The sequence below is a fragment of the Annulohypoxylon maeteangense genome, assembly GCF_022496945.1.
Source record: "Annulohypoxylon maeteangense strain CBS 123835 unplaced genomic scaffold GGS22scaffold_7, whole genome shotgun sequence".
NCBI classification, from domain to species: Eukaryota; Fungi; Ascomycota; class Sordariomycetes; order Xylariales; family Hypoxylaceae; genus Annulohypoxylon; species Annulohypoxylon maeteangense.
In genome coordinates, this window is record NW_025953254.1 from 17,064 (window position 1) to 37,799 (window position 20,736).

At 48.5% G+C, this 20,736-nt stretch overlaps 8 protein-coding genes across 8 annotated transcripts; 4 read left to right on the forward strand and 4 right to left on the reverse strand.

Annotated features, from left to right (window-relative positions):
• Positions 1-614: 614 nt before the first annotated feature.
• GGS22DRAFT_129089 (RabGAP/TBC) lies at positions 615-3,448 on the forward strand. The gene is made up of 7 exons (XM_047958419.1): positions 615-931; positions 991-1,006; positions 1,129-1,138; positions 1,193-1,312; positions 1,371-1,843; positions 1,895-2,760; positions 2,807-3,448. The coding sequence occupies exons 1-7, from the start codon at positions 887-889 to the stop codon at positions 3,062-3,064; spliced, it is 1,788 nt and encodes a 595-aa protein (XP_047819263.1). The 5' UTR covers positions 615-886; the 3' UTR covers positions 3,065-3,448.
• Positions 3,449-5,336, reverse strand: GGS22DRAFT_129090 (NADH oxidase). The gene has a single exon (XM_047958420.1). It carries the CDS (start codon positions 5,225-5,227, stop codon positions 3,833-3,835), a length of 1,395 nt encoding a protein of 464 aa, XP_047819264.1. The 5' UTR covers positions 5,228-5,336; the 3' UTR covers positions 3,449-3,832.
• A 2,004-nt stretch (positions 5,337-7,340) lies between these two features.
• Positions 7,341-9,064, forward strand: GGS22DRAFT_160896 (cytochrome P450). Its single transcript, XM_047961002.1, has 4 exons — positions 7,341-7,584; positions 7,640-7,834; positions 7,894-8,267; positions 8,330-9,064. The coding sequence occupies exons 1-4, from the start codon at positions 7,363-7,365 to the stop codon at positions 8,808-8,810; spliced, it is 1,272 nt and encodes a 423-aa protein (XP_047819265.1). The 5' UTR covers positions 7,341-7,362; the 3' UTR covers positions 8,811-9,064.
• Positions 9,065-10,190: 1,126 nt separating this feature from the next.
• Positions 10,191-11,863, forward strand: GGS22DRAFT_129145 (branched-chain amino acid aminotransferase II). Its single transcript, XM_047958421.1, has 2 exons — positions 10,191-11,575; positions 11,641-11,863. Exons 1-2 carry the CDS (start codon positions 10,448-10,450, stop codon positions 11,812-11,814), a joined length of 1,302 nt encoding a protein of 433 aa, XP_047819266.1. The 5' UTR covers positions 10,191-10,447; the 3' UTR covers positions 11,815-11,863.
• Positions 11,864-12,574: 711 nt separating this feature from the next.
• On the reverse strand, positions 12,575-13,900 carry GGS22DRAFT_160898 (uncharacterized protein). Its single transcript, XM_047961003.1, has one exon. The coding sequence runs from the start codon at positions 13,730-13,732 to the stop codon at positions 12,803-12,805; it is 930 nt and encodes a 309-aa protein (XP_047819267.1). The 5' UTR covers positions 13,733-13,900; the 3' UTR covers positions 12,575-12,802.
• A 203-nt stretch (positions 13,901-14,103) lies between these two features.
• Positions 14,104-15,119, reverse strand: GGS22DRAFT_187716 (phosphoglycerate mutase-like protein; the record flags this gene model as incomplete). Its single annotated transcript, XM_047964628.1, has 3 exons — positions 14,104-14,670; positions 14,729-14,983; positions 15,042-15,119. The coding sequence occupies 3 exons, from the start codon at positions 15,117-15,119 to the stop codon at positions 14,104-14,106; spliced, it is 900 nt and encodes a 299-aa protein (XP_047819268.1).
• Positions 15,120-15,478: 359 nt separating this feature from the next.
• On the forward strand, positions 15,479-17,785 carry GGS22DRAFT_160900 (HET-domain-containing protein). Its single transcript, XM_047961004.1, has one exon. It carries the CDS (start codon positions 15,560-15,562, stop codon positions 17,462-17,464), a length of 1,905 nt encoding a protein of 634 aa, XP_047819269.1. The 5' UTR covers positions 15,479-15,559; the 3' UTR covers positions 17,465-17,785.
• Positions 17,786-18,050: 265 nt separating this feature from the next.
• GGS22DRAFT_199743 (flavin-containing amine oxidoreductase) lies at positions 18,051-20,508 on the reverse strand (the record flags this gene model as incomplete). The annotated part of the gene is made up of 7 exons (XM_047966333.1): positions 19,770-20,508; positions 19,376-19,676; positions 19,195-19,319; positions 18,877-19,141; positions 18,362-18,807; positions 18,191-18,284; positions 18,051-18,136 (listed from the first exon to the last, which is right to left on the reverse strand). Exons 1-7 carry the CDS (start codon positions 20,490-20,492, stop codon positions 18,051-18,053), a joined length of 2,040 nt encoding a protein of 679 aa, XP_047819270.1. The 5' UTR covers positions 20,493-20,508.
• Positions 20,509-20,736: the final 228 nt, after the last annotated feature.

The following is a 20,736-nucleotide window of genomic DNA, read 5'->3' on the forward strand; positions in this document are numbered from 1 at the left end:
AGGAAGATGATATGGGGAGGGACTACACATGAAGATGAATTGAACGTTAGAAGAAAGTATGTGACGAAAGATTTCTGATTAGAATCCGATTAGTTTCCGATCAGGAAAATCGGAAGCAAGCGGTGTTGAGGAAAGAATTGTAGCCTTCTAAATCTTCCTGCCGTAGACACGACATGAGAAATCTTAAACCAATGGGAGACGCGAGGACGGCGGCAGGCAAACTTTCAAACTGTACTGGTAGGAAGGTTCGATGGTCGTGCACGGATCACAAACAATTCACCAATCAAATTAATTATAGCTTGTGGTTATGTGGGGTCCTGGGGTATTCACCTGTGACTACCTTATCAAGCCACACTTTTTCTCTATCACCTAGGCACATGTGGTTAGACTAGTTCTAATCAATTTGATTAGTGCCTTTTGCTAAAGTATCTAGTACCAATTGCCTTACGGTGCTTATTTTAGATTCGATTCTTTGTTATTATTTATGGAGCTTAATATTGAAAGGCTGAAAATAAGCACTCTGTAGTAAATCATATATGATACAAGATATCATCTTTGAAATGATTTATTATCATACTAGGTAGGGATAATCACATATGTATGTACTTAGGTTGACATAGGTACCTATTGCTAGCGATAGATTATATTAATAATACCATATATTAAGTATCTACCTAGTAGTGAAGTATCTTCGACTGCCGAGGCTTAAGTTGTGGCTTAAGTTATCGAGGGGCATAAGGTTACTTACTGCATTAGCTCAATCATCCTATGGTAGCAACATCCAAGTATCCCAAGCCTTGGCCCTTGTCAACTTGTCAACGGTTGAATCGCACTTCATACCCAAACAACAATGTCGCTGTGATCGAGCGCCAACATTCCCCTTGCCATGTTTTCATCCTCGGGCAGCGGCAAGAAGCCGCCATCCCAGCAGGTTAGTTCGAATATGTCAATATCAAAGAGAACAATGTTTCAAAGCTAACAATGACGTAGGAAATGATTCAAGTCGGTGAGTGCAATCCGTTTGCTTCGATCCAATCCCCACATCATCCATCATCCCAATGCGCTTTTGGGGCGCTTCATTTAATATTAGAGAAACGAGATCGCTAATATCTATTCCCCTCTCGATAGATAGATCTGAGTAGGTCCACATATTCATGCCACTTCAAGGCTGTCGCAGCTAAGATCGAGTTAGGTCGGCTTCGCCTTTCTGGCGTGCTCAGAGAGAAAGCACCCCGAAGAGAGTAGGCCGAGATCCCAATCTTGTCGTCGGTGCCGCCTACTCCCATGCGGATATGCTCAAGCTAGATAACCTGTATGTTACTAGAGTTGATATAGCTGTGCCTCTTCGCTAACTTAGCGCCCTACACCAGGACTCTGTCTGGCTCCTCATCCCGACCAAGAACCCCTCCTTCTTCCTCTTCGCAAAAACTCCGAACTAGCGACGTCAGCTCACCACCGCCAAAGTCTTCATCTGGATTATCTTCTCCTCCTTTGAAATCATATTTTAGCTTCTTGTCTAACACAAATCGAGATTGGGACGTTGGGGACCCTGAAATGCCTGAGGGGGACGATATGCTTGGATACGAAGACGATGATGGAGACGAGTTTGGTCTCCCAAGCTTGTCTAACATGCGACGTCGCTCTCGACGGGCAGCAGCAGCAGCCCAAAGTAGTTCCTCTTCGCCTTTCCAAACAACACCCCTTGATGCTGCGCTTGGTTTGCCAAACAGACGTTATTCGAATAGTGCCGACATAGCTATCGAACGACCAACATCGACCTACCCGATGCCGAAGAAGAGTGAAGGGAAAATCCTTAGACCACAATACAAAGATATTCTCAAAGGTTAGCCCTATTCCATTTTCTAGAACTGTTAAGGTAGCTCATACAACGTAGATCCAGCCAATGCTCTGCATCTTATCGATCATCCAGCGACCCCACCCAACGCAACTCCCAAGGAAATCGATGCCATAAATTCTCGTATAACGAAAATCAACAAATTCAAAAAGATTCTTCAGGCTAGCACGATACCATTGGTTGATCTCAGAGCTTTGGCGTGGGGTGGTGTCCCTGAAGAAGTTCGGGCTATGACATGGCAACTCTTGTTAAGTTATCTACCAACTAGCAGCGAAAGGCGTGTCGCAACACTCGAACGAAAGCGGAAAGAATATCTTGACGGCGTGCGTCAAGCTTTCGAACGAGGAGGGGCAAACCCCGCTTCTAGTGGTCGATCAAGAGGTCTTGATGAAGCGATATGGCATCAGATCAGTATAGATGTCCCCAGGACTAATCCTCACATTGAGCTATACAGCTATGAAGCAACACAACGATCATTAGAGCGAATACTATACCTTTGGGCTATTCGACACCCAGCGAGCGGCTACGTACAAGGAATTAATGACTTGGTAACTCCCTTCTGGGAAGTTTTTCTAGGCACATACATCACGGATTGCAACATTGAAAGTGGCATGGACCCGGGACAACTGCCGAAGGCCGTGCTGGACGCAGTGGAAGCCGACTCGTTTTGGTGCCTGACGAAACTACTTGACGGAATTCAGGATCATTACATCGTTGCCCAACCTGGTATTCAACGACAAGTTGCTGCACTCCGGGATCTTACCGCTAGGATCGATGAAGGACTCGCAAAGCACCTTGAGAATGAACATGTAGAGTTTATTCAATTTAGTTTCCGTTGGATGAATTGCCTTCTCATGAGAGAGATTAGTGTCCGAAACACCATTCGGATGTGGGATACTTACCTAGTACGTATTTCGTATTCTCTCTCATTGCGTCGCTAACTCTGTTTAGGCTGAGGAACAAGGCTTCTCAGAATTTCACTTATACGTCTGTGCAGCGTTTCTCGTGAAATGGTCAACCAAGTTGGTAAAGATGGATTTCCAGGAGATCATGATGTTCCTACAGGCGTTGCCCACTCGCGATTGGACCGAGAAAGATATAGAGCTATTGCTTAGCGAAGCCTACATTTGGCAAAGCCTATTCAAGAATTCGTCTGCGCACCTGAGAGGCGGTCCTAGCCGAGCTCCTACGACCAACCTACAGCTATAATTATATCGGAAGCTTAGCTATGTACAGTACTTTATACTATCGCTCACTCGGATAATTCGGTCTCAGTCCGCTCGGGTTAGCGTACAGGCAACACTTGATCACCAGCAGGTGCAACTATTTTGATCAATATGGGTAATTTACGGTTTGGGGCACACTAGAATTTTTTGTGCATTCGGAGCAAGGGGCAGCTGAACTTGTTTAGTAAACAAGCCTGTCCCCAACGGTGTTCCGGGTCAGCCACGTATCACAATGAAACACCGTCTGGGAACCCCTTTTAAATCCTGATCCACGACACTAAGATCCGCATCACGCTGGTTATGGCTTAGAAAATCTACCTTACGAAACTCATATCCTCACCTCAATGCCTTATAACCCGATTCCTTTTCTAAGGCACCATACCGTCATGATAGTTGAAAAAATGCACAGCGTTGCCACGCATTGGGGTGATAGGCTGCGAGAACTACTTGGAAGGCCGATCATATGTACCTAAGAATGCCAGCAGGTGTTTTAAATCAGTAAGCAGTGACTAGAAAGAGCTGTTTACCTGATCTAGCGAGCTGCGAGCTGAGAACGCCTGATAGCCCGTTTCACCTAGCTACGCAAATCAAGGCTTTCCCCAAACTCGCTGGCGGATTTGTCAAAGCAACTATAACCGCTAGGTATCTAGGCATATATAACGGAAGATTTTTCATGATATCTGTAGTGTTGTTATGGGGTCTGTCTCGGATCTAATATTTTGCATGCGCAATCGCTTTATGGCCTCTCTATTCAAGCTGTCGACGATTCTACAACTCCATAAGGTCTCGGCTTTACCGTCTCGATCCTAACATGATCGAGTACTTCTCTCTTCGATCTCTTCGGGAATGCTGCAACCCATTTTTCGAAGCCCTTAAGGAAGCCGTCTATCGAAGTCTGATCCGACGGGTCTATTGGTTGCTGGTTCAGGCTTATCTGGAGCATGTGTGCCCCAGCTAATGACGCACCTACACCCCAAGAATCTTCCCCTCCGAGAACGTTTGTGTCGCCCACCAGGGGTTTGATACACCCTTTCTGTCCATTTCGTAGTATTTCTATCGGCAGCCTCGGTTCCGTCGCGCTTGGGCGCCCTAGGCCAACTCCGTCTAACCCGCTCTCCAGCGCATCTACCATCGCGCCTACGGTCCGGATCCCCCCAGTGATGAAGGTTCGCGCGCGCTCGACATGTGGAGCCACCAGTTCCGCGAACTCGATGAAGAAAGCCTCGCGCCGGCGCGTGCTCTCTCTTTTATGGTGCCATGCGGGCGACTCGTACGTGCCGCCGCTAAGCTCGACGATATCGAATCGGTGCTCCTCTAGCAGCGCCACCAACTGCGCCGCTTCCTCCGTCGAGAACCCCGCGTCTTGGAACTCGACACTGTTGATCTTAATCGCGAGCACAAAATCCGGACCCGTCGCGCCGCGCACCCCGTCCGCGATCTCAGCTATCAGACGCGCCCGGTTCGTTAACGAGCCCCCGTAGGAATCTGTCCGCAGGTTCGCCGTCGGCGACAGGAACTGCGCTAGCAGATACCCGTGCGCGGCGTGTAGTTGGATCCCGTCGAACCCCGCTTTTTCTAGGTACGCCGCGGCGTGCACGAACGCGGCCTTGATGTGAGAGATCTCGTCAAGGCTCGCTGCGTGCGGCTTGCCGAACGCGTACAACGCCCCGATTCCTTTCGTTAGTTGCACGTCTGATGCTGAGACTGGGTTCTCTTGGAGCGCGAACTCGGTCTGCCGGCCTGGGTGGTTTAATTGTGCGAGGAAGACGGAGCCGCCGCGTTTTCCTGCTGCAGCGAGTTTTTGGTACGCGATGAAGCGCGGGTCGGTTTGGGTATTAAGAGAGGAGAGAGGGGAGGACGCGAGGATCATGTTCCCTGCGGCTTCGAGATGCGTGGGGTCGATGATTATGTTGCCAGTCACGATGGTCCCCCACCCGCCGTCGCCCCAGTGTCCGTACAGGTCTATGAGCTGCTGCGTGGGGATCCCGCTTGCGTTTATGTCATCGGGGTCCCAGGTTGCCAGCCGCTCCGTCATTGCGACTTTCATGAATCGGTTTTGTAACACGACGGAGGAGAAGGGGAGGGTTAGGGGTGACCCGAGTGGTGAGGGGTCCACAGCCCGGCTCGTGTAACGGGTTGGTGGCATGGCGGTGGCGGAAGTGGTGATACACTGCGCGAAATTGCCCGGTCGGAGTGTGGTTGCACAGCTGGAGAGACAGTACGCTAGGTAATTGTACGATAGGGCGGATGGTGGAAACTAGCCTTACGCCGCATGTGAACTGTTTACATCATCATAACTTCCTTTTTCCCTCGAGACTTAAACATACATTCTACTGAGTATCTAGATAGGTAGATTGGTCTTGCTACTTTCTGGACACGTACAAGTTGCGAAGGTTACATTTCACCTGCGTCGGGCCAGAGTTTCCCGGAGCCGTCAACCCGGAACTGCCTGAATACACTGGTCCCTGTTTTCGGTAGTATGGTGTTTGAGTGAGGCTCTGCTTTATAATAACTTCACGGCCGAGAAGATTTGCAATGCTTCGAGGTTCAATATATCTACGCATAATTGAATTTACCTGGTACTCGCACTCGTGTGTAGCGAGTTCTTGGTTTTGATATGATGGGATATCTAACGCATTTACTTAGCACTGTGTAAGGTGCATTACTAATATCATGATATCGGATGAAGCACCTAGAGAAATATGTAAAACATCCGGTGGCTTGACGCTATTGAGCATCGTATAGGCAACGAATTAACAGCGCATCTGTCTCTTCTCCAACTCAACAAATTGATTCTAAGCTGTGGGAACTTCTACGTGTATGTATAGTCACTTAGTAATTACCTCGAAGGGTATTTATTAAGCCAAGTTGATATTTCCAACCTGATATCCGTGAGTTAAGCCACGATCTAATTCGCCCTACTAAGCACCTACTCGTCCTATGAGCTGATATCGCAACAAGAGCCTCGTAAATCCGATCCAATAGCTCTACCATAACCCCACGTAGTCTACACTGCAAGATGTCATAGCAATTTGGAATTATATTAACGCAAGGGGTGTAGGATCCCTTTGAAGCCCAGTAGGGTATGATGATGAGATCTGGCGATGGAAAGCCAAGTGCTGTGGCACCTAACGCGGATAGCTTCGAGCTTCCGATCGTCTGTGATGGCGCAAGTGCCGATAGGCCGGTTGTAGCTGAGGTCTCAGTCTCCAACAGTGTGTCAGCCATGTTGGGGAATCAAAATGCAGTATGCAGTTCCGCAGGCTCACTTGCATAACGCTGCATACTGCTACTTTGCCCAGGGACATGGATGTCAGCAAGGACTCAAAGTGGCTTTCTACCCCATAGTAGCTACGGTAGCTACAAAACTTGCCGTGGAAATATGTTGACATTTTTGTAGATTGATACTTACCTGGGAGATACGTAAGGCCGCGGTTTCGGATAAGCCGTGAAATGAATGTATTTGATCAGAAATGTTGAAGGGCTGTATAGCTTGATATCGGGCATGGCTTCGCACTAATGTAGAAACAAATCCTCGCAAAGAGTTGCCATATTCTAGCGTGGTATAGAGAAGCCAATGGTTAGCCACCTGGGCATGTAAGCGCCGTCTGGTGAATTATGATGATGATAAGATGGTATGGGTGTAGAGAACCCCGCGCTTCGCTAGAATCTGAGTAACGCGAGATGTTTTACTCCGCATAGTCGTATATAGATACCAATGATGAACAACCTAGTCCGCAACGAAATAGCATATACATATATACATATGTAGAAACTCATTAATATTTTTTTGGATAAACCTCTTGGATCTGAATAAGTAATCTCGCATTGTTGAAACACCAAATAATGGCTATCTCGATGACTACTGCTGCCGTAGTGGCAACAATCTTGCTTCTTGTCTACCGATTAGGTAGGATTGGGCAACGACCAAAAGGATACCCTCCGGGGCCGCCGACATTACCTCTGATAGGAAATATACATCAAATTCCAAAACAAAAGCCACATCTGCAGTTCCAAAAGTGGGCTGAAGAATACGGGCCGGTATACTCACTAATTCTAGGGACCAATGTCATGATCGTTCTCTCATCTGACCAAGCGATCAAGGACCTGCTTGACAAGCGAAGTAGCAATTACTCCTCAAGGTCGGGTGTGTATCTTGGGAGAATAGTCAGCGGGAATGAACGAATGTTGTTAATGGTACGCCATGAATGAACGTGTCCTAGGGTTCGACGACGTTGTGATACCTAATTTGTAACACAGGAGTACGGCGATAAATGGCGTATGATCCGCAAACTTGTACACAATAGCCTCAATATCAAGGCTGCCCGAACATACGTTCCGTATCAGGATCTAGAAAACAAGGCGATGCTCAACGCCTTTCTCGAAACTCCTAGTCAGTTTATTCACCACTTCCGGAGATACACCAACTCTCTGTCGACGCAAATGTTATTTGGCTTCCGCACCATTAACAATGATGACCCAAGGCTTAAACAGCTCTTCCGTGTAGGCCTAGCCACCGAGTTGCTATTGTAAGATTTTATGGCTCACTGAAGTATAGAGTTTTGAGGGGTTTAGCGACGTCATGGGGTCAGGTGCTGCCGCTTTACTCAACGCCTTCCCTCTGCTAAGACATCTTCCGGATGTTTTCTTGCCGATGAGAAGGCATGCGCAGGAGTTACACCGGGCAGAAGCTGCATTATTCCTAGGGCATTATCGGGAAACGAAAGAGAGGGTCAAGATAGGCGAAGCAAAAGTGAGCAGATACTCTATCTTATTTTTCTGTTTCGGAGGGGACGTCTGACGATAGTAAAGCCGTGTTTATGCGTCGACCTTGTTCGAGCCCAAGACAAGGAAGGCTTCTCAGATCTTACTGCCGCTTATGTCAGCGGGTCATTATTAGAAGCCGGGTCGGATACGACATCGGCCACATTAGTAGGATGGTCCCAAGCCATGCTTCTCTTCCCTGAAGTTTGTAAAGCTGCCCAAGCCGAAATCGATCGGGTATGTGGAGACCGGCTCCCGGATCTAAACGACCTCCCCGATCTTCCTTACATTCGTGGTTGTATGAAAGAGAGTCTGAGGTGGATGCCAACTGTGATTCTTGGTGTACCACATGCTACTGTTCGTGATGACGAATACATGGGTTACAAGATCCCAAAGGGTGCCGGTGTGATCTTGAACGTCTGGTAAGTGAGGAATAATCTAATCGAACATATGGAATAGCTAGCTCATTCCTCTGGGTATAAAGGGGAATATCAAACGACCCGAAGCGGCATCCGAACCCTCGAAAATTCGATCCAACCCGTTGGGCTGGTGATAATCAGACTTCGGTAGAAGCTGCGAACAACCAGGACGCGTCCAAGCGCGATCACTTTGTATTTGGTGCTGGCCGTCGGCTATGTCAGGGAATGCATATTGCGGACCGATCTCTCTTCTTAGCCATGTCGAGACTACTTTGGGCTTTCGATTTCGAAAGACCAATTGACGAGATCACCGGAAAGGAGATTATTCCTAACATAGACGCGCTAGTTCCAGATGGCGGAACGTTCGTTCAACCCGAACCCTTCGAAGCGGTAATTAAGCCTAGGAGCGAACAGAAAGCTCAGCGGGTCCGAGAAGAGTGGAGCAAGGCAACGGAACTTCTTGATGATGAAATGCAATGGAAGGCTGTCCCCGAGAATTTAATCTGGAGAGATTATGAACCGGCCGAAGTTGCGGCAAAGGCTTGATTAGTAAAAGCTATCCAGTCACAAGCCCTTTATTAGCTGCGGCTGGCTGCGTTAGATAAGGATTTCTTGCCGGATTCACACTTGTAACATATTTATTGGACGAGACCATGTTTGAGGGGGTCATTAATATATGCGGGCATGTATGTAAGAGACGGGATGGATGGATATAGATGGATATGGATGGATATGTGGATGAATATGGAGTAGTACGTAAGTAGCAGAATGATGTATCGAGAACAATACGAAGTACGAGGCCATTAAGGTGACGAGTTTAAGCCCATGACTGCACCGATAAGATAGCAATTTATGATGCCGCCAAGGTCTTACTACGGCAGGCGCGGCCACTTAAGGTAATATGCGGCAATTCTCGGCTCTCCCGAAGACTAATAATGGCGTAAACCTTAAGAAATTCCAAAGTTTCCGTTAGCCGAAGAGCGGCCAAATTCCACAGTCTTGACTTCACCTCGGTCTTCCCCTTTTTTATTTCAACATCTAGCTCCGGCTTTTAGAATCTCAGACCGAAAAAACGCGTGTCCATCCTGCCACCGTCTGATTGATGTATAGCTGTGGAGAACCTTGGAAGATCCATGTATAAAAGTTACATGCCTACCTAGGGACGTCAGTCCTTTGCGATTTCGGACCAGGTTTTTTTTCTCTTTTCTTGTTCTTGACTCATTGAGGGATCTAACTTGGCAAAGAATCGTGCGGCCCGAGAAGCGGAAGCCCGATTTACCCATGTTGAGAGTTACCTCAGACTATTCAGGGAGTTTTCGACATCGACAGCATCTTCTATGTCGAATTAGAGATAAGAGATGCCATGATGTGCTCCACTTTCCACATGATTTTCAGCCGCCGTATAAAACCGAAACTTCAACAGATTTTCACGGCGTCTAGTTGTTCTATACGATGATCCACACACAACAGATTCTAGATCCAACAGAAAATGGCAACTTTAGATGCGTTACTTCGGTACCTTACAAGTGGTAGTGTCACCCGCGAGTTCGCCCACCTGACGGACACAAGCCTAAAGATATTCCCGAAAAAGAGACTATACAACCTCACTAATTACGTAGCGTCCAAATCGGTTCCAACCTCGTGGAAACTATGTACTCTATGGAAGTAGGTGGTATTATGGACTAGTACGATGGCTATTTAGTTTTATCGGTCAAAGTCTGGACCAATTGGCTAGACTTATAGCCTGCAAAGTTTGCGCTTCCGTTATTCTATTGGGTTGGCGGATCTTCAACGGGTCCAAAGCGTACCGCAAACAGGGATCACACGCCCTATGCAACTTGTCAATGAACGTTCCGGCTTGCTAGCTTGACACTATTCAGTAGGTACAAGCACAGATCTTCCTCAAGCGAAGAAACGTCTTAGTAGGTGTCTCATTGGCTATTGAGTCATCGACCTCTAAAAAGTTCAACACGGTACCGGCTTGATCTACATATTTATACTTTCCCCTACTTAATCTCACCAACTCCGTCTCTTCTTCCTTCACCTATCCCAGTGCATCTTGTCTTTCAAGAGGAAACGTATTCTATCTTAGCCTGTTAAACTTGTTACGTTTCCGAGTTTAGCCTCTTGATATCCTTTCCATAATAAATCCCGTCATCGATACCACCTTTCACCTAAACACCATGACTCCTGTTGCGATCCCTTCGACTGTCCACGATGGCGAACAGGACTTGGACCTGACTTCTTCTGCCATTGACCACAGATTAACCGAAAACGTTCATACTAACGGTAGCACCAACGGCCAAACTACCCAATCGTCGAATGAAAACGGCAACGGCGTTTCTCAACCCAACCTCCATGAGATAAACGCTTCTAAGATCACATATACCTTCACCAAGGAGCCCCGTGATGTTCCTCCTCCGGGAGTCCACTCGATCGACGGCGCAACTGTCGCTAGCGACCACATGATCACCGTTAAATGGACAGCAAAGTCTGGGTGGCAGACCCCAGAACTTAAACCCTTTGGCCCCTTGTCGCTTATGCCGACGGCTTCCGTACTCCACTATGCCACCGAGTGTTTTGAGGGTCTGAAGGCGTACCGTGGGTTCGATGGCAAACTACGTTTGTTCCGACCTGATTGCAATGCCGCTCGTTTCCTCACATCCTCGGTGCGCATCAGCCTGCCAACTTTCGAACCTTCTGAAGTAGAAAAGCTACTCATAGCGTTAATGGCCGTAGATGGACCCAAATGGCTACCCCGGGAACGTCCAGGTACCTTCATCTATCTGCGTCCGACGCTCATCGGAACCCAATCGCAGCTTGGTGTCCAGGCACCCACAGAAGCTCTTCTTTACATCATGGCTACCTTCATGCCAATCTTAGATTCACCAGCTGGTGGCATGAAACTTCACACGTCGCCAGACGACATGGTACGTGCCTGGGTTGGCGGATTCGGATACGCTAAGGTTGGCGCAAACTATGGTCCCTCTCTCTTGGCGACCCAAGAGGCCCGCGCACGGGGATTTGGCCAGATCTTATGGCTGTATGGTAACGAAGGCTACTGCACAGAAGCCGGAGCAAGCAATTTCTTCGTCGTATGGAAGAGCAAGGAGGGAAAGACTCAGCTCATTACAGCTCCCTTAGACGACAGATTGATCTTAGACGGTGTCACCAGACGCAGTCTCTTGCAGATTATCCGCGAGCGATTAAGCGACGAGATTGAGATCGTGGAGAGAAAATACACCATCCAAGAGGTAGTAGAAGCCAACGAAGAGGGACGACTTCTGGAGTCGTTTGCTGCTGGCACAGCAGTAAGTCATCCTAAATTCACTTTTAAAAAGCTCAGCGTAATATCAAATACTAACTTTTATTACAGTATTTCGTCTGCCCAGTTTCGCTCATCCACCACCGCGGACAAGATATCCAAATTCCCATGGGAAAGGCAGGCGAAGGCGGTTCGTACACTCTCCAGGTGAAGAAATGGCTCGGAGACATCATGTACGGAAACGTAGACCATCCGTGGGGTGTCGTCGTACAAGAGGAACACTAAGCCAGCCACACAAAATTTCCGACGTTGTGTCATAGATATACGTACCGTTCATCGCAACTTAGGCCGTTTACTATCGCACGAAGGTTTTGAACAGGTACTACAACATTAAGACGTTTTCTATCAGGGCGAATATTTTAGTCAACGGTTCCACGGGCGCGAAAAAGCTTACAAACGGAGCTGAGGTGGAGGAAGTCTTTCTTCGGCACCATACTCGACATCCGAGACATGGCGTTACACAACACCGGGCGGGCGACATTCTGATTCGGTACACGACGCCACGATCGCCATCTGCTGCATTTTCGTTTGGGGGCAAGCGTTCATGGGAAAAGGCATGCACGCGCGAGTTCCTGCTTCTCATCCTTCCGCCTTCTTATTTACGGGTCACGACGTCAGCTAGGAGACGCGATATGACATCACAGGGTCGGGTATAATAATAGCATTCATGAGGATTATGATTCATTTTTCAATGGTTATTACAGGACTAGAGATGACGGACATTTCGAATGGACTAGGTACTGGCTAGAAGGTCATTTAAAACATATGCGTGTTACATGAGATTCGGAGCCAATTTCATTACAGTTTCTTAAGGACACAGCCCTAGAATGAGCGGCGAATCGCCTCGAGCAGACGAACTGCATTAGTTAAAATCTGGTGGATAGAACTTGACATGAGCTAAATGCATATTACCATTACAAGATAACATTGGACACGAGAGATTTCCCAATTGTTGTGATTTCTTACATATCATAATCGGTAATAAGTTTCTATAACTTCAGAGAGCTTACCTGTCATAAAACTTAGCCAGTCAGCCAGCCACAGCGCAAATTCTGTCAATTTCAACGTCCACATCGGCCACTCATACATGTCCCAGCTCTAGTCTGCATCTCCTACTCCGTCACCGAAACCCATTCGCCCAGCAGCGTCTCTAGCGATTCAAGAAAGAGTGCAATAGATTCCCAGCCTCCTTCCCGATCTCCTTGAGGAATTTCTAAACATCAGTCAGTCTCCGATCTCGCTCCCAACTCCCAACTCCCAACTCCCACAACAAACAACAACTCCAGATCCGGGGTCTCGGACTCACCTCCTCATACGTCGCCATCTCCTCAACGACATCCTCACTCGCCTTATCCAGATCCGCAGCAATCCCCACCACGACCTCATCACGCGCGGAAGCGGTTCCTCCCACCACTCCCTTCCCAACGCCACCGTCATCCCCTCGCGAAGAAGCACCCAACTCCGCAGCTAGCCCGTCGATCTCCACCTGAGTCTCCTCCCACTCCTCCCACAGCCCCGCGAGCTCCGTCACCGTCTTCTCCAAGCTCGTCTCGAAAGCACTGATCGCGTCGCGGATGTTCACGGCGACGGTGCGCGGGAGCCCGTTCTCGCCCGTCGCCATGTAGTCCACAGTCAAGTCCCGGAGAGGCGCGACGAGAGACTTCAGCTGCGATTCCATGGAGGCGAGGTTTTGCCGCTTCGAACGGATGGAACGCTCGCTGGAGGCGGCGAGTTCGTGTTCGGCGGTGGACAGCGAGGACAGCGCTGCGCTATGCATTGTGGCGCGCAGGTGGGTGTACCGGTCTGGGTCGGCGTTAGTGGTGTGGTTTGGCAGTGCGCGAGTTAAGGGCTTACCGTCGAGCTCCTTGACTAGTTCGGAGTCGGGGGATGGGCTGAGATGACGACGGCGGCCGTGCTGGCGGGTTGAGGGCTGGTCGTCTTCGTCGTCGGCGAGATTCTTGTATTTGTTCAAGAGGGGGGTAATTGAGTAATGTCCCTGCTTGGGTCGCTTTTGTGGAGGTGAGCGTATATCGTCGTCTTCTTCGTCCGAGGCAAAGAGACGACGTTTTAGGGATTTGAAACGAGCGGAAGAGTCGCTTTTGAGGGGGGTAGGGGCTTGTTCTGGGCGGAGACGGGCGAACATGGTGGGCTGGAATATAAATGAGAAGGTGGAATATACGGGTTATCACAAGTTTGGTAGTCTCTTATTTGAGGGGTGAGGGATCGCGAAGATGAATTGGTGGCGGTATACTACTAGGTACGAGAGACTAGAATCAAAGTTCTGGTAAAATTCATTCTCAGTTGCTCCATGCATGAAATTCAATTAGCCTCCTATAAAATCAAATCAGGAAAGAGCATCTGTCTCTGGGTATGTGCGATGTAGAAAAGGAGAGAAAGAGCACTCGTCCCCTCGTTCTTTCCCCATATTAGTTGATACGCCTTCTCTCCTTCCTAAAACCAGAAAGCATATTCATGAGATGCACTCTGCGTCCCATTTCTTCTCTCTCTCTGATCCTAGACTTCCACCATTTCTCCCTTGATGAAAACTGGCATCATTTGACCAGCCGCCACCCACACTGCGCGATGGCCGATAGCAGCATACAGAGCCCTGATAAATCCTGAGTGCGCGGCGATCGCAATGTGACTGTTTCTATCGTGTTTCCAGATGTCGTCCAGAGCCGACCTCGCTCGTCTGGCGACTTCTTCCTCGGTCTCTCGTCGATGCGACTCCCAAAGCTCATCTTTCTCTGAAAAGCCGTGCTCAAGCGTGAACCAAGGGAAGGTCGCTGTGATCCAGCTTTTCCTGCTGCGGCGGTCGCATGTGTGTACTCCGAAGCGTTCCCGAAGATTCTCCTTGACGATAGCATGCTGGATATACTTATCGTGCATGTTCTTTCGGAAGATAATGTCCGTCGTTTCAAGACAACGCGCCAAGGGACTCGAATATACGCTCTGGGGACGGTAAGGCTTATCGCTGCTGACGACCTGACTTAAACTAGCTGCTTGCGACCTTCCATACTCTGTAAGACGAGCATCGGCCCAATTGTGAAGAGCATCGCCATCGACGCGCGACCAATGACGCTATACTCACGGTTTAGTATTCTGAGGCGAACATCACGAGAGTGCTGGGTTGACTTACCTCCCACTCGGCTCTCCCTACCTCCTTTTCTTTTACATTATGGAACCCCTCGCCATGTCTGACGACAAAGAATAATTTCCACTCAGCTTTGCCCTGTCCAGTCTTGTTCAAGTGCTTGAGGAAATACTCAAAGCGCGCCCACTTGTCTTTAGGTATTGCGGCCCGTTGATCTGCGGGAAGGCTGTTGCAATAACTACGAAAACTTGCGTCTGTTTCATAGGGGCGGTCGATCAGTCCTAGATCGGGGAACGTTGTCTAAATTTCAATTAGATCGTGTGGCGTTTCCGTGCATCCTGGGGAGACCTATACTTACTGCACGAAACTCCGGGCCTTCAGGTTCTTCATCATGGAGGAAGAACCCCGGCACATTTGTGTATTTCATGACCTTCATTTTGATTTTATTGTCGCTGACGTCGTTACAGGATTTGATATTCTTAACAAGCCAAGATGCGAGAAGTAAGACTATGCTCAATAAAAGTAAAACATGCCCAAGCATCGCGACAGGTCTGGAATAAATAGATAATTCCGAGGATGTCTCTAAGCCTATATGACCGGTGAGTTTGATCTTACTCACGGATTAGTAGAGATAATGATGGTGGCCTTAGACACAGCCGCCTTGATTCACAGAATAGCAAGCGCTTTCCTGCAGCTCTAAATTGTGAACTGCGCCACCACTGACCGGTGATTGGGTCGGGTGATACAATATAATCTTCGAGGCCACCGGAAACAAAAACGTCTTTGTTTGCCTCGATTCACTCGACTGCGGACAAACAATGCGATTCTTCTTAGCAGGCATTCCCTCGAGAACAAAGCAATCAATCCCCTATTGAAATGCGTTGTTTCAACGGCTGCATATTGTTAGGGAAGCATTGGATACAACGGGTTAAAAGGGACCAACACTCGAACTACAAGCGCTCCGAATCCTCGAAAGTCGAAGTCGACGAGAAATTGGGACAGTTTTCCTATTCAACCGTGCCACTTCGCATCTACCACGATAACTTCGGACTGGACATTCAAGGTGATGGCATCCCCACGAAATCCTCCAAAACCATTCGAGTTCTTAGAATATTTCCGACGAGAGGGTTGAATGGCTTACTAGAATGCCATATTCGCAGTGTCGAATTAAACGAGACTCAAACTGTGAATTACGATGCTCTATCATACACGTGGGGACCTACGACTCAGCATGAGGTCAAGATTGGCATGAATGCTGAAAGGCATCATGCCATAATCTGTAACGGCAAAGAGTTGTCAATAACAAGAAACTTACTAAATTGTCTGATGCAACTCAGGGAAAGTGGGCATTATCGAGATCTTTGGGTCGACGCAATATGTATCAATCAAGACGATAAGGACGAGCGTGGCGAACAAGTCAGTATAATGGCGGATGTGTACCGCTTGGCCGAACGTGTGATTGTATGGTTAGGTGCAGCCGATGACTCTACACCATTAGCAGATGAACTAATAGGGCGTTTGGACGATTTATCGAATGAAGACTTGCGCTCTATCAACCCCCAAGCATGCGAAAACAATCACAACACCGATCTATTAGGTCATACAAACTCTCATGAACATTGGATGGCACTCGTTTCGCTTTTCGAGAGGACGTGGTTCACTCGGGCTTGGGTGGTTCAAGAACTTGTTCTAGCTCAAGAAACCACTGTTTTGTGCGGCAATTACGAGTTCGACTGGAAGACGATGGTTTCTATCTCAAAATTCATGGCTGAGCGAACGTCTGCCAACACGTATAAATCACAAAGTTCATTCAAGAAGCCCGCGAAATTGGCTGAAATCAAAAGAGACATCCTCAATGGAACCGGAGACGTCTTACTTCGCAGTCTAATTAGGTGTCGCACCTACGAAGCATCAGACGACCATGACAAGGTGTATTCGCTCATTGGCCTCGCAGGACCTAGGAACGAAAACAACCCCATGCTATACCCCGAATATGACTGCAGTGTTTCGGAGGTCTATACAAAGGTTACCGAGTATCTTCTCGCAGTCTCGAACGACTTGCACGTCCTCGCGCATGCCGAAGGTGACGAGTTTCGACACGTCAGTGGTTTGCCGTCCTGGGTGCCTGATTGGAGTGTGAAAAAGGACCTCGGCCTCAGAATCACCGGGTATACTAGGTATGAAGCTGCTGGCAAGCTATCGTGCTTCAGAGAGATTCGTGATAACTACGTCCTTGTGTTACGGGGTTTTGAATTCGACACGATCAGTCGAGTCGGGGAGTCGAAAGAAAATGTCAACGAAACAAAGGACTGCAGTGATTGGTTGGACCTTCTAGGAGAGCTTGAGCGAGACTACCCAGATAAGGGCCACAAAGATGCGTTCTGGAGAACTCAACTCTTAGATACTGGCCCCCGTGGCAAGGTGCCGATTGAAAAGCCTTGGGATAAATCTTTCGAAGTTTGGATGGGACTTTGCTCACACGAACCATCAAAGGAGGAGATGGATATGGCCCACGAGTTTGAGACCTCGTTTACCCATTCTCTAAATCTCCGTCTCTTCAGGACAAGTGGCGGGCACTTGGGGTGTGGCACACTTTCCTGCAAGAAAGGGGACTTGGTTTGGATTGTTCAGGGGTCAAGAGTACCCTTAATCCTCAGACCTACGCTTTCTAAGCAAGAGGGGCAGACGACCTATAATCTTGTTGGTGGGACGTATCTCCATGGGTTCATGCAAGGCGAGGCGCTGGAAGGCAGGAAATCTACGGAGATCCTTTTGGTTTAGATATTGTTGTTCTTTTATGATTTTAAGATGTTATGACTTGACGGACATATGGGTATGACGGATATATGGATACCTGGTATAGGAGTCAGGAAAATCGGATTTGGGGAATCGTCGCTTCGATACCAACGGTGGGAATTGGGACCTGGGGTATGCTATACCAATAACAGTGTGTTTTGGTTTATGCCATTTATACAGAGATCTCTGAGAGATCTAATGTTTAACTATTTGAAAATTATTTTATTTCCTTGGATGGACGGAGGAATTAAGGGGTATGCATCATAACTACCTCCTGTACTATGACAATAAAGCCCACGTATTCGCTGATTAGAAAACTGTAGACAAGTATTATGAATTAAATCTATCTACATTATCTATCTAGATGGCAATAGTATATACTTTTATCTCATATGCACGCTGGCGATGACCGTGGTCATAACCTCATCACAGCTAAACGTTTCTCATAATAAATATCAGTCGTCCACACGACGGTGGTATCCTATATGTATATCTATAGGTGTATATTTTGAAAAGAAAAAATTCTGATTTTACTGTGAAAGCTTCTGTTAGCCTCTATGAAGAAACGTCTTTAAGGGGGAAAGGTACTCACAACATCGATCCACCTCGCCATCCACTTCTCAACCGTGGCCTTAGCCTCGTCGACAAGTCCGAGTTCTAGATGTTTATTAGCGAAGATCTAAATGCTATAGCAAACCGGGGTAAACTTACCAAGGAGCAACTGCACACCACCACGGATACCCGACTCAAGCGCCGATGCAATCCAAGCATGCGTATAAGACGTCTGCTCGCCAACGAAGATCATCTACATCACAATATTAGCAAACTCCCCTTCTAACCCATATAATAAAAAACAGAGGCAAAGGAGGGAAGCAGACTCACGTTATTATACGTCTTGAAATACTCCGGCAAATAAAGCTGATGCTGTCCAATCGTCGGACTCGCCCAACTGCCGCCCTCATACGGGTCCAGCATCCAGCAGCGCCGGTTATACTTGCCGGTATACTGCGTCCTCGCGACGTCGCCGTGGATCTCGACCATTGCGTCCACCATGTACTGCACGTGTTCGGCCTCAGGCACCGAAACCCAGCGCGCGGCCCAGTCGCCCGACGCGTAGGACGCGAGGATTGTGGCGGGCCCGCTGCAGTTCATGCAGTATGACGGGTAGCAGATCGACCCGATGCCTGGGATGTCGGTGGACGTGGAGCAGCCGCCGTAGATCGGGTTCTCGTAGTGTTCCCAGAAACGTGTTTTGTATTCGAGCGCGACTTTGCAGGCGGATTCGAAGGGCAGGTTGGTGATTGCGTTGGAGATGGTGGTGGGGAGGTCTGAAAGGGGGGTTAGTACGTGCTTTGGTTGTTAGGGGTTGGGATGGGGGAAAGGGGATGAGGGCTTACATGGGAGTCGCATCTTCTTGACCATGGAGAAGGGGAGCGCGAAGACGGCGTAATCGTACGAGGCGTTTTGGAATACTTTGTCGGTGAACTTGTTGCGCCATTGTAGCTTCACTTTCTTGGTGTCGTCGAGCCATTCTACGCGCTCGATCTTGCGGTTCATGGTTGTGACTTTGTCTACTAGGGGGTGGAATGATGTGGGGAGGCGGCTGAGACCGCCGTCGATGGTTCGCCAGGTTGCGGCGTCGAAGTATACGCCTTCGTAGAGCTTTTGGTTATGTTAGTGTTGAGAGGCTGGTACTACTTAAAGAGTCGACTTACGGAGTCCCAGAATGAACTTGAGTCGCCGCCAAGCACGTCGGTGTCGTTCAGGGTTGCATTTAGGTAGTTCACCATATACGCGAACTCGGACCAGGTATCACCTCCGAGGCCACCAAGACCATTTACTATAATTATTGTGAGTATATCATTCTAAACACAAGCAATCGATCTAGTGACTTACCTAAGAAATCCTTGTGGGCCTTGAACATGTTGGTCGCGATTTCAATCATGAAAGTCTCGTTTGCGGAGATAGCGTCGATCTTGCTTGACAAAGCCGAAGTTGACGGGTTCTCGGGATAAGTGACCTTTAGAGAAGCATTCTTGCTAACCTGGGTGACGGTTGGTGGTAGTCCATTGTCCAGCTTGATGCCGTTGTGGTAGTACAGTCCGTTGGGACTAGACTGGTGCCAGGGGATGAAGTCAACGCTCCAGTTTTTGTTGTAGTTGTTGATCTTGTTCATCTCACGAGCCAATTGGAACACCTATTTCTTATTAGTAACATAATTCAGAGTTCACCAGGACACATTTCAACTGCTCCGGTGAAATTGAGGTTCAAAGAAGGTAGAATAACCCACCAATTGATGATCCGTAATGTTATAAGACTCATTCGAATAAACAATCGTTTCCGGAAATCGCATGGGGCCCATCTCCTGATAGGAGTAGTCGAACGGACCACCGGTGAGGTACTCAGTATGGACTCTTCCACCAAGGCGTTGAGCAGCCTCAATAATCTTCACATTCTTCATGCCGGCCTGCGTGAGAACCAGGTAGGTCATCAGACCCGACATGCCTGCTCCCACGATAGCCACTTCCTTGCACTTGGCCTGCTGAGCGTCGAAGGCACTGATCTCCTTGTTCTTGAGCAGCTCGACGCCGTCGAACCACGGCCCCCAGGCATCGATGCCGGTGGCGTTCGTCATCTCAATGGTGTTAGCGCCTCGTCTCTTCAACTTCCTCCTGCTAAGTCGCTGCGGCTCGCTACGGCCAATTAAGGATCCTAACTCATCCCATGCCGAGATGCATCCGTCGAACCAGGCATCGTCGGGTAGAATCCATACCATCCGTGAGTCCTTGTCACCCGAGCCTCGGCCAACTGTGTGGTGAGCCTCATGGAGGGCCTTGTTGTTGCAACGGCCGTAAGTATACGTCACCTCGCCATCGATCGGGGTATCAATCGATATGTGAATATTCGTAAGGCGCGAGTTGAGTTCCGTGCGAGTCTCAAGCTTCACCGGAAGAGCTGAGGCAGAAGCAGAAGTCGCCTGGCTCGCCAGAGCGGCGAGGGTTAGCCAGAACATTGTTGAGACTTAAAGTGAAGCGGGCAGAGCTGCAGATCGGGAAACCAAGAATAACCTATATTAACTGCGCTACGATATATATATACTCCGAGCCTCGTCCATTTGCTGACCGTCATGCCAGTACCCGATTCTAATCTCTGCGGGCTGACGAGAAGCCGCTATCGCATGTTCCCGGGCCGAAAGCAAGGCCCTAGCCATGACATTTACTCGCGGTCGAGTAGATAGAGAATAGGGCGTAGGGAAT